This window comes from Dendrobium catenatum, unplaced genomic scaffold (assembly GCF_001605985.2).
Source record: "Dendrobium catenatum unplaced genomic scaffold, ASM160598v2 fragScaff_scaffold_323, whole genome shotgun sequence".
In the NCBI taxonomy this organism is placed as follows: Eukaryota; Viridiplantae; Streptophyta; class Magnoliopsida; order Asparagales; family Orchidaceae; genus Dendrobium; species Dendrobium catenatum.
The window spans coordinates 2,912,118-2,930,143 of NW_021318785.1; the positions used below are offsets into that span (position 1 = coordinate 2,912,118).

Sequence of the window (18,026 nt, forward strand, 5' to 3'; positions counted from 1 at the left end):
AAAAGCTTTGGACAGAACAAGCTACCTTTATGTAGGGAAATTTAAGTTTATATGGTTCATAATATTTGAAATTAAAAAAATATGTAAAGTATTTTATTTTTTATAGAAAATATTTAAAATTTTTGTTCAAAATAAAAGACCCTGAATTTCGAAGAGATGCTAAAGTTAACGTTACAAGTATTGTGGGCTAGAATATTCGCGACTGTAAAGTAGGAAAAACTATGTAGATTAACGTTGCATGAGTATCCAGCTCACACACACAAAGAGCATAAACACCATAATTGTTTTTTTTTAATGTGGGAACCATGAAGAGAAAAACCACGGGCCATGCCAAGTCGAAATTGATCCACTAATATTTGAATAAATTACAAATAATTGGCGCGTCCTCAAACTTGAGTGTGATCATATTACAATAATCAACCAACAGATTGAAATCTAGTGATGAACATGAATTCAATGAAAATCCGTTGACGGTCGGAGGTCGAATATAAATATGATGTCAGTTGGCGGCTGAGTTGAAGTCCAACAATAGTCGGTGGTCGGGCAGAAGTCCGACGATAGTTTGGCGACGGTCGGTGGTTCGACGGTGGTCAAGGAGTCTGGTGACAACTCTAGTTTCTCTTCCTTTTCTTTCTTGCTTGGGTTCCCCTCAGTGAAGAATGATAGGTCTATTTATAGTTTTTCAGAGTGACATGACCAATAAATAGGAGGAACATCAAAGGTATGTTCAAAGTGGTTTGAAAGGACGGCTGATATTAATTCCCTTGATCGCAAACTATTTTATGTGCATTTAAATATCTTAATGATAACATAATTCAGCAATCTTTGGCTCATTGGATTCGCCTCGTCAAACCGATTGATTCAATTATAAGCATATCACGTTTGGAAAACATTTAGTCATCCAAATTATGGTTTGAACTTTTCAAAGATGCTTTGAGTCTACAATTTTGACCCATTTCGGCTCGAATTTATTCAAATTTGGTGTCGTTGGGTTCGTCTTTTCTAGACGTTCAATTCAACTATAATTTTGTTGAAATCAGAATTTGAATGATCTCAAATTTATCGGTAGTTTCCAACTTGATCTTGCCTCACGATTCGTGCCTACTCAAGATGATTTTTTTATGATATATCAATAAGCTATCATTCGAGCAAGAAGTTGACCAACCCCTCATATTCTCAAAACATTCTTCTTCTTCTTTGATGATTTTCTTTAATGATTAATGATTATGCGATAAAATTTCAATGCAATGTTTCCTCTTCATATTTGGCTAGCTAGCTATTATTGTTGAATTATAGTGATCTTATACATTAGGCAAATTTTTTATCTCAGATGATATTATCTCTACACTCTTGAATCAAAAACTAATACCGAACAAGATTCGACAATTGCTCGAAACTTATTCTAATGTGATAAAAAATTTATTTTGTACAAGATTGAAAATTGTTCAAAATTTATTCAAAGCTTGTTTATATTTTAAAATCAGGATCAAAGAATAGCCAAAGAAGTTTCCGTCATGATTCGAAAATGGTTCGATCAATATTATTAAAATCGAGTAATTTATAATGATATAAATAAACTATCTTTTACATATGCTCACAACAGAACTGAAGAGAGAATAATAATAAAAAAAAGGCAATTAATCCGATAGCAGGAGTCCAGCCCTCCAGGTCATATTAATAAAACCTCGTAAAACTGTCCATTCTTTACAAAAGGAGAGAGAGAGAGAGAGAGAGAGAGAGAGAGAGAGAAGGGCTAAAATCAAGATGGCCAGCTACTTCTAGTCATGTTTCTCCATTTATCCTTTAGATCAACCTGTTAAAAAGAGAGAATAAAATCTGATTCCACCGAAAGAAGAGAATTTGATATTTGAAACTATCAAAAAATTACCTCAGTTCTTTCTTCAAAAATGCTAGGGTAACAAATCAGGATGGTTTTCCAGTTCCCTTTACCATGCCTGAGAGATGAAAAGGAAAGCAAATCATAGAAAGAGCATCAATACCACAAATGAAGATTTCAAGCTTTAATTTTATCATCCTAAACAAATCTGAAGCTAGCTTAAGCTTTCAGGAAGTCTGGGTTAAAGAAAGAAATCCAGCACCTAGTTTGTCTAACTACAGAAAGATATTCAACAAACTAAGATTTTGTTTGGGACGATTTTCTTACTGCTTCTTAAATCAGCTTTCTAATACAAATTTTTTAATTTTTGTACTAAAAAACTGTTTTAAGAAGTAGTAAGAAAGCCGTCCCAAACAAAGCCTAAGGCTTCATTTAAGACAACTTTCTTACAGCTTTTTAAAGCAGTAGAAAGCTGCTTTAGAAAACAATAAGAAAGTTGTCCCAAACAAAACCTAAGGCTCCGTTTTGGACAACTTTCTTACTGCTTTCTAAAATAATTTTCTAGTATAAAAATTATTTAACAAGAAATTTTTTGCTAAAAAGATGATATAGAAAATAATAAAAAAGTTATATCAAACGAAGCCTAAGACAATTCAAATAAATACATACTCTCTCACAGCCTTTAGCAAAGTCTCTTCTTCCAGCAAAGTCCATTTCCTCACTTTCCTTCGTTTAGCATATCTTTTATCACCAATCAAATTCAAAGGTGAAACAGGTTCCCTTGTTGGGCTATGTAAATGAATTCTCCCTTCCGGACGTGGTGAATCTGTCCACTGCAAAACAAAAGATCATTAGATCAAACACTTCTGAGATGGCATAGCACCAAATGCAACAACTAAATCTAAAAAATTATGGTACAGTGAAGCTTAAATTTAGAATCATTGTAAATGAAGCAAAGATTCTCATATAATTATTGAACATATGTAGCATTGGATCTGCTATGCACAATAAGAGCGAAAAAGACGAGTAGATTCACTAAAAAGGCTCAAGTGAAGAATAAAGTACTTCATACAAAATTAACATTCAAAAAATGCTCACGAAAAATCCATCATATGAAATTTAGCCGAAAGAGCAATAATGGAACACCAAATTCATGTTACAAAAGTAAACAAGTTTTAAATTTCAGGAATGTTTCATAAATAGCTATTTAGCAATTTGTATCAGTGTCATTATTTATTATAATTAGGGGAATCAATTCATGAAAACAGGTCAGGGGTGTTTAGGTCCGGCCTAATAAAAGTCTAGGTGGATCAAACTTTTTTAATGGGTTAAAAATTTCAACCGGAACTCAACTTGACTAAAGCTTAAACCAACATGAAAAACACTTAACTAGTGTTGAGTTAGTGTCAACCCAACGAAAAATGGACATGATTATCCGATTTAGATGCCATAGCTTAATTTTTTCCTCAATTTAATATGAATTTTTAATATAAAAAAACTAATTAGGTTAAGACATTGTTTTCAAGTTGACTCAAACAGGACTTAATATGACATGAACAAACCCAATTATTCCAAATCACTTTTGCAAAGCTTGCCTGAATCTTAGACGAGTTGACCCAAACTCAAAAATGGTGCTGTTGAGCTCGACTGGAGCTTTTGAGCTATTCTACTCACAATAATAGAATCAAAAGGCATAACAATGAATTTACATAACATATTTACACCCCTAATTATAATTATTTATCCCAGAATAAAACTCTCCAAAAATGTGCCCACCAATTCTGATACTTCTGTTCACAGTAATGAGCCCACCTATTCTTAAGAGTTTGATGCCAATGAATTTATCCAAACATGCCAGCATGGATGATCTTTCAGTAGGGGTGATATCAAATATTTCTAGCGAGTTAAACTTCACTCAAACTCAAATTCGATTATTGGAACTTTATTCTAACTCAACTTAAAATCCAAACAATTTCAAGTTAACTCAAAATCTTTTTAAGCGGACTCAAAAACACATGCAGACTTGGAATTCAATTTTAAAGACTTCATGACCATATGAAACCAAACTTTATGAAACTTAAAAACCAAGGCATAATTGCTTGCAAAGAGAAGAAGGTGAAAGAAAATTGAAAACCAAAGCAAAAAGCCTTAATAATCACACATAAATTTGTGCAGCACTGCAGCCATAAGGGTTGTTTGAAGAGAAGATGGACCAAAAACGAATCTTATTAGCTAATAATAGTAGAAGAAGATAGAAGTGAAGGAAAATCTAATAAGAAGTAAGAGACTGATAGAACCTTGCCAGAACCGTTCAAGGGGCGCAGTATGCCTTCACAAACGCCTGGGGAGAAACCTCCTTCAGGGTCCTACCAACTTTAGCCAAAGATTCTTGAAGAACTTTGATTAAGGATTCAGAGTAGAGTACAAAAGAAAAATAGGTATTTTCAGTACCTGAGTTGGTGTGAGAAAAATGAATATTTGTAGGACAACTAAAGTTTGTAACACATACTTTTAATGATCTCATAAAAAAAAATCATGGTTGTGAGCAATCCTGCATCACAGAGCATCCAGACCATGAAGAAAAATTAATCTAAGAGATGCAGAAGATTTAACTTACGAACTATTAACTTTCTATGAAATATGCTTTCAGAGGTAAAAAGTTAAAAAAGAAGTGACAGTAATGAAGGTTGGATTAACCAAAATTTTTTATTTTTATTTTGTTGATAAGACTAGAGAGGGACTTGAAGGTAAACTTGAATTATGGAGGTCAACTTTAGAGTCTATAGGGTTTCGCTTGCGTAGATCTAAAATTGAATATATGGAGTATAATTTTAATAGTAATAGACCTGGTGAGGAGATTGTGACTTTGGGCAATCAAGTTATTAATAAGAGTACACGTTTTAGATATCTTGGATATATTGTTCAGAGTGATGGTGAAATAGATGAGGATATTATCAGCAGAATTCAAGTTGAATGGTTGAAGTGGAGAAATGCATCGGGCTTGTTGCGTGATAGAAAAGTCCCCCTCAAACTTAAGGAAAAATTCAATAAAATGGTTGTGAGACCTACAATGTTTTATGGTGCCAAATGTTGGCCATTAAAAGAGAAGCATAATACTAAGTTGAGTGTTGCAGAGATGAGGATGCTCAGGTGGATGAGTGGCTTTACCCTTAGAGATAGGATACAAAATGAGCATATACGTGAAAAGGATGGAGTAGCTTCAGTGGAAGATAAGATTAGAGAGAGTCGCCTTAGATGGTTTGGTCACATAAAACAACAGCCTTCCGATGACCCAGTTAGGAAAGTAGAAGTATTAGATTTGACTTATGTTAAGAAAGATAGAAGCAGACCTAAAAAGTCTTGGTAAGAAAATATTAGAAATGATATTTCTTTATTAGATTTAAACAATAATTTGACTTTTAACATGACACAATGGAGAATAAGAATTCATGTAGCCGACCCCACATAGTGGGAAAAAGGCTTGTTGTTGTTGTCGTCGTCATCTATGTCTACTATTTGCAAATATTAGGGATGATAAATGCTTTCTTTCAAAGAAATGAAATTAGAAAGAACAAATCAGCAGTAAAGTGACAATAATGAGGATTGGATTAACTAAAACCAACTGCATTAAAAGGATCGTGAATTCCTTGAAAACCAGAGAAATGCTATTGTACTTGAGAGAGAAGGGAATTCCCTATAGGACTCATTAACCGTAATGGAATTACAAAACACAGAATTTATAAGACAAGAAAGCACCTCCAATGTATGGGCAGTTGGGTTTCTCTCCATAAGACTAGCTCTAGGAAGAGAAGCTGAGCTGCTATTGTTTTGTGTGGAGTAGTTTTTCCCGTCAGGTGGAATATCAGGAACCTTCTCCAAGGAAGCCATCTTTGCACGTCCATCCTGCCCATTTTGATTTACTTCCTTTTCCTTCAAGCATGAAGGTTTCTGATGCTTATTCAACGTGGCAATTTTCTCATTTCCCTCAATACTAGTATGCTTGGTACCTATTTTAGAAGTAGACGCAATTTCATCCCTTCTGTTCTGAACATCATTTGCCCTTAACTCCCCACTGTATGCTTCTTCTGGATTCACTGCTTGTAGCTCAATAGCTTTGTTTGATGCGTCAAGTAGGGTGTTCCGCACCATACTTCGAAGATCCACATAAGATGCTTTTAAGGCTTGCTCATCATCATCTGACAAAATCAGAATGGTATATGTGTTTAGATTAGATTTGGACACTTTCAGATGGTTCCAAAATCTCAAAGTGTCCCCTACTCTTCTCCATTTGATTCTGTTAATAACTACTCAATTTTGACCCATTTCCTTTTGAGCTTCTAAAATAATTCTCTTTTTGATATCACTCCTAGAAAATCTGACAAAATTTTGCCACTATTTTAATCGAGAGTTTTCGTAGGGGGCTTTATCTCCCTACGATGTAATTAACTACGAGGGCTTGCGCTTGTAGGAGATTTAGAACCACACACACCTGATTTTAAAATTGATTTTTCAAAGTTCAATTAGATTTTTTTGGAAAAACTTAAAATACTAGTGATCGTTATTATCACAATCAAAGAATTATCATCGAATGGTATTTTCTCCCTTCGGGGAGATACACTTTTCTTTGATAAGGCTTTGGATGTGAAATCAACGATCATACTTCTTGAATATTATGGCTGGATATTCAGTAGAATCTCATTTTGACCATTCGGGGCCATATGAAGTTCTCTTTAGCATCTGGTCACGATATTCAAGATGAATTTCATAATTCTAAATCTGAATACCGTTATCAAATTTTATTTTAACCTCTCGAGGTGATATACTTTTTCTAACGAGATAATTTAATTTTATAATTCAATTTTAAGTCCCAAAGAAAACCAATATTTTCAAAACATGTTTTCAAAATTCCACCAACAGTGTAGTAGATCCCACCATAGACTGCATCTTTTCCATCATTTGCATCATCATATTCATCATCTGCAGTTGCATCATATTTCCTGACATTGCATTCATAGCCTCCATTCCTACCGGTGCTGGATTTACACTAGCTGCACTGCCTCCTACTGGTGCCACATTTTCAGGATCTTCGGAGATCCTAATAGGTTGGGATGACTGACCTTCCTCTCTTTCAGGTATTCTTTCAGCCATTAAAACTGTAACACATTACATTAAGAGTTATGCATTTATATAATCATGAATTCTCATTTAGACATTACTTTCATATACTTACATATTAGTCAGATAGAAATTAAACATGGATACCTATAAATCAAATGAAATTAGATTCATTATAAACTCTGAGTTACTATACTCTCCTAGGCTCTGTAATAATTCCATCAAATCCAATCTTATTCTCCTAAATAATTCGCTTTGTTTACGCTTCCGTAATTGAGTCCTCAGAACCTTAAACATTGCTCTGATACCACTTTTGTAACACCCCACAGTACTCCTAAATAGCACGGGGAGTATTACTAACACAATTATAACAATTTCATCATAAATATAAATATAAACATGTCCTCAATTGATCATTGAACATTTGATATATCTTTATAAACCTCCAATAATTCTCATTCATCTTGTCTAACGGAAGCAACTATAAATTTAAAGTTCAACATAAGATACTTATAGAGCCACTACTAAAAACCCAAAGAAATGCATGTCTAATTTGCTTTCATACCTTAAAAAAATAAACTCACTAACAAAGGTAACTTTAAGATGAAAAGAAGAAACACTTGTATAAATTAGCTTGCATCAATCTTCTCCTTTCCCTTTCCTGTAACAACAGTCAGAAGAAAGTTCTGGTGAGCTATGAGGTTCAGCAAATTATGTAATCTATATAACATTTATAATAAAATGAAAGAAGTAAATGAGACTTTGAAATCATTAATCATTAAACTTACATATACAAGTACAGGTCTCATAAATCTTTATTAACATTAATCTTTACTTTCTTAAAGTTTTTATTGAATACAAAATTCCATTAGTAAAAGACTTGGCTATCCTTTCATAACCTTATTCAATGGAGCCCAGGTAAACCTGTCATTATCTCCATTGAATCACATAGAGGTCCCTTTTGCCTCTTTGGGTCCCTTTTGCCCCACCTGCTATGCAGGTTTCATTCTTTGGTGTCCCTTTTGCCCCACATACAATGCAGTGTGCATGAGGACCCTTTTGCCTCATTTGCAATTGTAAGTTATACATCATTTCATAGTTTATCCAATCTTTACTTTAATTTGATATTCAAAACTTCATACATTCATCATTCACATTAATTGCAATGGTTATAATCTTTCCATCATTCATACATCTTTGTGTAGTAATAATGTGATAGTCACTAAATTGAAAATAAAACTTCTTTGCATATAGTTATCAATTGAGAAAAGATTTAAATAAGCACACTTAGACATCTATCACATTTCTCTTATTCTCATGTATAAACAGTTGTGAATATTCCAACAACAAACAAATTCTCATAGTGCATTTCATTGATAAATAACATTTCAAGACATAAGAAAGATTCCAAATATTCATGATCAATTACATAACTTACCTTCTTGACGGTTTGCTTCTATCAGACTATCACACCTTCCCTTCTTAATCTTCTTCTATTATAAGTCCACTCAAAACTTTTCCTCTGCATAAATTCAGGAACTTCCTACATACAATTTTTCTAATCATTGGTATACTTGTACACAAATCATTGTAATTATAAATATATATATACAAAATACTCACCTTCTCTTGTTCTTTCACTTCTATATTATTCCTTCTCCCAATCTCTTCTCTAACTTTATTGTCACTGATTACACCATAATACTTATATAATTTTCAATTTCATCACATAGATTTATATTAAAATTTTCCAAACCCTCGTACAGTTTCTAAATACTTACCTTGAATTCTAATGTTAATGCTTGGTACCTTCTTCACCAAAAATCCTTGTACTGCTCTAAACCGGTTCCTCCACTCCAAGCATTGATTGAAATTTCCAAGCAATCCTACCTTGCCAACGTTTGCTACAGGACTTCGGTGACTCTCCACAGATCCGCTGAACTCTGCAACCCGGGATACTTTCTACTGCATAGAAGGTTTTCCCAGACTTTCTTATGGTTTTGCTGCAAAACATATGCTATAACCGCAACAAGCAATAGCACAGGAACACTGTGTCGCTGTCCTTCTTCAGAAATTCCTGCACCCACTTAATCCACCCCTTTTCAGCAATGATGCGGCAGTCTTATCCAAAAATAAACTCCACGGTTATGAGGGAAAGTGGGGCCCATCTCCCAACCGTTCAATTGCCAAAAGCCTCATATGAAACATCTGTTTAGATATATCTGATTTAATTAAATTACTCTCTCTTTTTTTTATCTTAACTCAATAATAATAAAAAAAATTCTTTAATATATATAAATATATAAATGTTATTTCTAATATAACTTAATTGATTTTTAAAATAAACGTACCTGGAGCTTTTTGGGTATTACACATCTATCTTCTCATCAATGTCGGCGACATCCTCATAACTGGAAATAATTAAACGACCATCTCTAAACTCATTCAGCAACTCAGCAAAACCTATGCTATGAAACAGCTCGGCCTTGTTCACTCATTTCTCGGCATCAATATTCAATACACATCCACTTAGTATTTTCTATCTCAACCTCATTATGCAAATTCCATTCTTCAATTAGCCAACCTTACTCATTGCAAATCTCTTGCCAATCCCACGTGTACCAAACTTTCTTGAAACATTGACCCCGACCCGCTTCTGTCTGACCCAAACCTGTTTCGAAAAATCATTGGATCCTTTCAATATCTTACGCTTATGAGATCGAACATTGCATATTCTGTCAATCTTCTCTCTCAACATATGCACAATCCCCTATTGTCCCACATATATCTCCTCAAATGACTTTTTCGTTATATCAAAGGCACTACGCATTTTGGTATTCCCATCACTAAGAACAATCTCTTTATCTGCTCTTTCTTTGACGCCGACTGGGCGGGCGGCCCAATATCCAGAAAATCCACATCCGGCTACTGCTCCTTCCTTCACGACACAATCATCTCATGGATCGTACAAAAAAACACACATTGGCAAGCTCCTCAACTGAATCTGAGTATAGAGCACTTTCCGCCCTTACAACAGACGTAATTTGATTACGCCAGATTCTCAATGACTTTGACATCACTTCGAACCAACCTGCTGATCTACAATGCCACAACATGCCTGCTATCGCAATTGCCAACAACCCAATTTTCCATGCTCGTACAAACCATATTGAAATCAATCAACGATTCATTCAAAACAACATCCATAAGAACAACATCAAACTTCTTCCTATAAGCTCCATTGATCAGACCTATGACGTTTCTCACCAAACCTCTATCAACAAATCGATTCCGACAACTCAAACACAAACTGATGGTTCTTCCAGACCCATCACTTTGTCGGGGTGTATCATAATACATTTATTAAACAAATATATATTGTACACATAAGCTACCGATGATGGTTCTAGGCTTTGCATTAGGTCCCTCTACATGTCTATATATATCATCCCTGTGTACCTATGAAAATACATCAATGAATAATATTTTCTTCTTCATGTTTCTCTCTCTCAAGAATTGTGTAGACAGTTCAATTTGTACAAACTCCAGGGACGATCAGGAAGAACTCGATCTAGCGATGAGTACCTTGTACTGGAAAGTACAATGATCGCGACAAGTGTGGGCCAACTAAATATTCATTCATTCTCAAGAAAGCTTGACCTTCGGCTTACAGCTACTCTTATGATGATGAGACAAGCACTTTTACTTATATTGGAACTGACTATCTTATTAGCTTTTGCCCATCAAAGATTTTCTAAGTCAATAATTGTGTCAATGAATATTCATGATTCTCACCCCCAATAAAATTATGAGGATTATAATATACATATGAGGAATTATATTTGAGAGAATAAAATAATTTTTATATTATTAATTTTGCTTATTTTTTATTTAATATAAGAAAGTACATGAGAATTAATAGTATGATATGAAATCCTGAGAAAACATGTACATGCAATAAAATAAATAGCTTCTTACTATAAAATATATCAAGCTATCAAGGCATAGATTTTTTCCCTCCAAAAGGTATCTGATATTTATGAGTTATTTTTCAAAGAAAATTTGAGATTTTATTAGATCTATTTATAGCTATATGATTTTTCTTTATAAAAAAAGTATGATTTCCTTACGTTGTATTAGAAAAATAATTCTTCATGTGTAATGATGATAACTATTACAACCATCAATTTGGTGAACAAACATATAGTTCTTAAGCATTTTTGCGCACTAATATCCTTTTAATTTACTTTTGCTCCATTTGTTTGTTTTAAGTAACTTATATTTCCCAATATTATGTGAATGTCATTAAAGACAATTTTTTTGTAATTTTTCGCTTAATTAAAAACTTTTTTTTGTGGAAAAAATTGTTGTTAGGTCCCTAATCCCAACTTTTGTTTGGTTGATTTTCTAACTGATTAATTTACTTTAAGATGAGTGCACTATAACTAATAACCAAAATATTCATCATCAATAAATTAATATGGGTTATTAATTTTACACTTACTCAACATGAGTAAAATCTACCTAATGTTTGATTCCACTTATTTTATTTTCAAAAATAAAATCTAACATTTAAGGAGCTATTATTAAACAAAGAAGTAGGCTTTTAGATGAATCCTAAAAGTTTGTTCTCAATTTATGATGACTTCTTATAACCACTTTGATATCATCCTAAAAGTTTGTTCTATTCAAGTAAAATAATATTAATTAATGAAGTTAGGTAGGTATTAATTGTGATAAAAAAATATGTATTTTGGTGCAAATCATAGATTTCTTATAGGGAAATATCAACATCTTTATATGGATTGAAGCCTACAACAATGGTTTTACATTAATGCTTTGTTTGGAATAATTTTTCGAGTTTTTTCGTAGTAAGAAAAATAATTAGTTCAAATTAATGTGTGCTCGATTTATTAACCCAATTAATTTTCAGGCCAGTTTTAATTGACCCGAAAGCTCCAAATTGACTTGACATTTGTCCAATTATGATTCGAATTCAAGTCAAATAGGACGAGTTTGAGTTAAATATCTTATTTTAGGGTTCAATGGCTCAAAGTGGAGTTAAAAATATCATGCTAATCTAAAAAAGATGCACGATTCATATAATTAATAGGTCAAATAAGTCATATTCGGCTCGAGTTAGATGTAGGTCAAATATTTTGACGCGTATGACAAACAATTTTAATTTGTGTTAGCTCAATTTCAAATTAGAACCAAATTGGACCAATCAATTCAAATTGACACCCCTCGAAAGTTGCATCTTTTAAAATAATCATTTTGACATGACTCTTAGGCTTCATTTGGAACGACTTTTTTACTGCTTATTAAAGTATCTTTCTAGTAAAAAATTAAATCTTTTGTACTAAAAAATTATTTTAAGAAGCATTATGAAAGTCGTCCCAAACGAAATCTTTAGTTTGTATAGCCATTAAAATAATCAATGTATATAACTAAAAACATGAAGTTTTCACAGCATTTAATAGCGGCGGTTGGCATACTGGTGCCATAGATGGGTATTCACAGCGGTTTTAACCGATGCTAGCTCGGCTTTTTTACAGTGGTTTTAACCAATGCTAGAAACGGCCTTTTTACCTCCTCGTGCCCTAATCGAGCCATTCGACCCACATCCTTCATAAGTGATTCCTTCTCACATTCCCTGCATTTGCTCGCTGAAACCACCGTCGCCTCCAAATCCCCATCCATGATCGAATCCACTGGTGCTGACTTTGAATCCTTTCCCGTCGCCGATAAAATATATACAACTATGTAGTTGTGCTTTTAAAAAAAATATAATTACAAATAGATGATAAAATATATTTCATTACAATGAAAACAAACACATGGGATCAGTGCACGCTAATGCACTAAATACAAACATCAACACAACTTTATCAACCACAAATTAAGCATAAATGCAAAGGAAATTCTATAAATATATGCATCAACGACGGTGCATATGACAATTATTCATTATAAAATTTATTTTATTCTTGTTTTAGAATAAATATTTTTTCTGATATTTTTAACAACCACACTTGCACTGATCATCGCTAATGCACTTAGCAGGCATAAACGGCCAGGTGGCACAAACATTCGCACAACTTTCCTCGGTGCACCCTTGTAATGTTATGGTGGTCCCACAGATAACTTTCTCCGCAACAGTCCTCTTTGCGGTTGCCTGTTGCATCATCCCTATTGAATCATGTTTGCATTTTAGTCATCATGAAGATATCTATTTACATCTTATGTTTACGATTTATTTATTTTGATAAAATAAATTTAGTAAAGTTATAAATACTATCCTGATGTAGAATATGTTGTATTGCAAAATATTAAAAAATAAATTTTGGTTTAAGAAAATATGCTAACATATATTAGTTTAATGCTATTATCTTTAATTTTAAATTATTTTCATTCATTAAGGGACGAAATAAATTAATAATTTTAAAAGTATGCTTCATATTTTTATAAAAAAAAATATTACTTTGAGAGATTTTTTGTAAATTTTAATCTTTTGAAACTGATGATAATTATTTAAAAAAATAAATGGAATTAGTAATGGGGTGAAGGAACAGACCGAAAGCGGGCAGAAGAACCACAAGGAGCAGAAGAGCAGCCACCATTTTGCGAGAGAGCTCCATTGCAAATTTCAACGACCTCTATAGAACAAATGATGGAGCTTAGAGTTATTGAATACAATACTGAACTCTTATGAGCTTATTTGCAGACTAATCTTGTCAAGCTAGCCTTTATATAGAAGAAATGGAGGGTATTTTAGACATTTCCTAAGCCCATGGAAAAGTATTGATTCATTTAAAATTGTAATATATATAAATAATTAATTAAAATTTATAATGCATTTATCTTAAAATAAATTCAATTTTTTTTTTCAAAGCCAATGTAAAATTTTGTTATGTAGCAAAATAATTTGATTTATTTTATTACAATGTCAGTTTTAAGTTATTTTTGTCTGATTTTGCATTTTGGAGAGTGCCTTGCAGGGTTATTTCCATTTTGAATTCCGGGAGCTTCAATGAGTGCAAGGTACTCCTTTTTTGGTTTCTTTTTTTGCTGTTTTGTTTTCTTCAACATTTTTGCAGGAAGATGGTGCTGAACGAGAATCCTCTGATCTTCCTTTTTTGGGTGCTGTCTGCTCACAACTCGATTACTTTTTTATGCATTTCTTGTACGCTTAGGATAAGGAACCACCGGCGCGTAGGTTTTATTTCTTTTTTGCTTATAGCTCGTTCGAGCTTTAGAGAGCTGTCGATCCTTTTAAGGACCGTGTAACCAAAATTTTGAAATTAACATGTAGGCCCCTCTGCGGGTTTTAACAAAAAAAAAGTTTGGATTCAAATTAATCTGTGGGTGACACCACCAGACTCAACTAGTAGGCGAGTAGTGCTATAAACTGCTGTCTGCTCACAGCCCGATTACTTTTTTATGCATTTCTTGTACTCTTAGGATAAGGAACCACCGGTGCGTATGTTTTATTTCTTTTTTGCTTATAGCTCGTTCGAGCTTTAGAGAGCTGTGGATCCTTTTAAGGACCGTGTAACCAAAATTTTGAAATTAACATGTAGGCCCCTCTGCGGGTTTTAACAAAAAAAAAGTTTGGATTCAAATTAATCTGTGGGTGACACCACCAGACTCAACTAGTAGGCGAGTAGTGCTATAAACGAACTGAACCAAGTCGAGCATGTGCTTGTTCATGTTCGTTCGGGATTGATTCAAACATTCTTATTTGTGTTCAAGCTTGATTCATTTAATTTGACGGATGTTCATGTTTGATTTATTTTTTGTTCACGTTCGATTGATTTCGTGCTTATCGAGTTTTAAAAAAATGAGTCTTATCAAACTACAAACAAGCTCTACTTCTAAATATTAATTATTTTAACGAATGACCTTTTATGAAGGCTACTATTATGAAGGCTACTATTAGGTGAGCTCTCGGGTATAAGTTGAAAGCCGGTGTGAGCATGGAGAGAGAGAGAGAGAGATGCAAAGAGAGAAAGGGAAACTTGGTAGAAAATACAAATGCTTGAGCTAGTAAATCATTTTATATAGAGTTTTCTAGATCTTCTCTCTATATATCTCTCATTCTCTTCATTCTCACACAAGTTCTCAGGTTATAACACCCCTAGAGCTAGTAGATAATTTTCTACAAAATTTTCTTCTCTCTCTCTCTCTCTCCATTCTCACACAGATTCTGAGGTTATATATACCTCTAGAGCTCACATGCTAGTATGATCAGATATCATTCACAAACAATTTCAAATCAAACAACTAATACTTATGTAGCTCACCTTGATTTTATTATTGGTTGGGAGCTTTTGCTGTCCAGTAAGAGGTCTTAGATCTCTTTTTTTTTGGTTAAAACCCACTCATGGGGCCTACACATTAATAATCAAAAAAACGGTTACAAAATCCTTAGAAGGCTCCTCCAGCTCGCTACTGCTCGAAAGAGCTACAATAAAAAAAGAAAATAAAAAACCTAAGAGCCGGTGGAACCTTTTACTAAGATTACAAAAAGAACTTAAACTAAAGCAAGGGCTGTGAGACAACAGCACCCAAAAAAGGAAGAGAATAATACGACCGTTCAGCTCCGTCTTCCTACAAAAAACATGAAATAAACCCAAAAAAGCAGTAGAGAGTACCTTGCAGACATTGCATCTTATACCCCAAGGATTGTGTTGAATCCAACTCCGGCAAGAGAGGAAGAACACTTCCTCTTCTTGAAGTTGAGAGAGGAGGAGAAGGGAGAGAAGAGAAGGAAAGAGGGAGGCAGCCAAACGCAAGAAACTATATTTCTTAAACCATATCTATTACAAAACATAATGCCTCTACTTATAGGCAAAAACAGGCAATACAAATGGCTATACAAAAGCCATACATGCCTAAACCACTAAATCTAGGAACAAAAGCATACATCAATATTCCTGCAAGGAGATCTCCAAAAACAGATATAAGGCATATAGTAGGTAATATCAACTAGATAATCAAAATCGTTCCCAAAAAACCAACGCAAAGTATGAGCATAAGAACTTATAGAATAAGGAAACACAAAAATCACCAGAACGGTCCCATTGATATAGGAACACCAAAAATTATACCATCTCCATTAATCACCATAACTCAAATGGGATTTAAAACTATTCATACACGAAAAGTGCAGAAACTCACAACAAACATCTGGCCGCAAAAAAGACAAATCCAGCAAATAGTAAAATTACTGAGAAAAGACTGGATCGTTTTAAAGAAAATACCAGAACTGACTTTAGCACAATGAGAGATATCAACAATTACAGAAAAATAAATACCTGCAATAGAACACTGACAGCCATAGGAAATGAAGAAAGCATAGTGATAAGCAGAGTAGCCCAGCCTGAAGTAACAATAACAGGAAAATAGAAAAATGCACGAAAAGGTGCAGTAGATAAGTAAAAAACAGAGAAACAGAAGAAACCAACCCGGATCGAGAGCAGAGAGATCAACCATTATATTGCAACATCTTTTATCTAACTAATCAGCACAAACATTAGCTTCAACACAAACATTAGCTTCACGATAAATATGAGAAATATAGTAGGTGAAAGTAGATAGAGATTGCTTAATTTTTCTAATGAGATAGAAATTTATGTATATAATGTTTATATGAATCAGTTTTAATTATCTCAAATATCTAAATAATAATAATAATAATAATAATAAATAAATAACTAATACTTTACATTATAAGTACAAAAATTCACTATTTGCATCACATTTTAAAAGTGATTGGAGACTTTCGGCATTGCATTTTTCCAAAGCTGGTTCAATAATCGGTACGTGAAAGGAGACTCTCTGCTCTACCGTTTTGGGGAAGCAAATTCAATAATTGTGTGAGACTTTATGCGTTGCGTTCGGCTTCAGCTTCATAGGTTTAATAGTAATTAAACCTGCTGTTATCATTAATTAATAATGCTTAGGCCAGTGTTAAAGGAAACTTGAATATTATATAACTTAATTATAGGAATTATTATTATTACTATTATTTTTGTGCGAGTGAAAATGATTAAGGTGGTGAGGGTGTACGACCGGACTAATAGATGGCGGATTTTTGTTTTCATCAATTTGAATGCTTAATATTGGAGACTTTGAATGCCTTTGTGGTGAAATTTTATAACATATTTAATCACATAATTTAATTACTAATGATACTTAATTGAATGAGACACTTGTCATAGTACATTATTTTTTATGTTTTTATATTTATATTTTAAATCAAAATTATATTTTTCAAAGAAAAAAATGAATTAAATTACATTAATTTTAATATCATTGTTAGTTTTTATATATTTTAATTTTACAATTTTATATTAACAAATGGATATCTATCTTACATTAATTTTATTAATCTTAAAGATCATTTTTTAAAATTTTACATTAGAAGCCAGAAGGGATGTTTGGGATTGCAGTTAGAATATATATTTTAAAAAATTGATTACATATTTAAATTCAAAATATTTATAGATATACTAACTTTGATTTTTTTTTTTAAAATTTCAACTAAGAAAATGATATTTTATTTTTAAAAATGTAATGATAATTTATTAATATTGCTGAGTTTTGAAAAATTTGCGGTGGCAGAGAAATATAAAGTTTTGTGCATGTCCTAGCTTTATACTAAGATCCAATACACAAATAAATAAATCAGTAGGGATGTAGTGTTTATAAGAGACGCCAGAGTTTTTATAAGAAAACCCTTGAAAAAGACGAAAAATCATGAGGCCTTCCCTAGCTTGATTGAATCCACTAGTGTTTGCAGTTGATTACAAATGAGACACTTCCTCAGGAGGAGGATATTAGCTCAATGTAGTAAATATACATCATATAGCAACAAGCTCAATGATGTATTGACAAAAACATAAAAGATTTCATGTTCCTGATCTCAAGACTCAAGTTCACAAAGAAACCGTAATCAACATTTCAGATTTTCAGCACACCTAAAGCTCTCAGTCTCAAATCGGCTAATCCTCCTTCCTCCATCAGTCCATCTATAGATTTCAGTTCACTCATTTCAAAAATCAGTAAA

At 33.0% G+C, this 18,026-nt stretch overlaps 1 protein-coding gene across 1 annotated transcript; it reads right to left on the reverse strand.

Annotated features, from left to right (window-relative positions):
* Window positions 1–1,641: 1,641 nt before the first annotated feature.
* Window positions 1,642–6,031, reverse strand: LOC110115888 (telomeric repeat-binding factor 2-like). Its single transcript, XM_020849297.2, has 4 exons — window positions 5,594–6,031; window positions 2,507–2,670; window positions 1,889–1,955; window positions 1,642–1,813 (listed from the first exon to the last, which is right to left on the reverse strand). The coding sequence occupies exons 1-4, from the start codon at window positions 5,984–5,986 to the stop codon at window positions 1,760–1,762; spliced, it is 678 nt and encodes a 225-aa protein (XP_020704956.1). The 5' UTR covers window positions 5,987–6,031; the 3' UTR covers window positions 1,642–1,759.
* Window positions 6,032–18,026: the final 11,995 nt, after the last annotated feature.

Bases quoted from the DNA above. Each gene is read 5' to 3' on its own strand.
- LOC110115888 (XM_020849297.2), bottom strand. From the start codon at position 5,986: ATGGTGCGGAACACCCTACTTGACGCATCAAACAAAGCTATTGAGCTA. The intron at 2,671-5,593 runs GTGCTTTCTTGT...TTTGTTTTGCAG, and splicing joins CAACTGCCCATACATTGGAG to TGGACAGATTCACCACGTCC. The intron at 1,956-2,506 runs GTATGTATTTAT...TTCATCTCTCAG, and splicing joins TTGCTAAAGGCTGTGAGAGA to GCATGGTAAAGGGAACTGGA.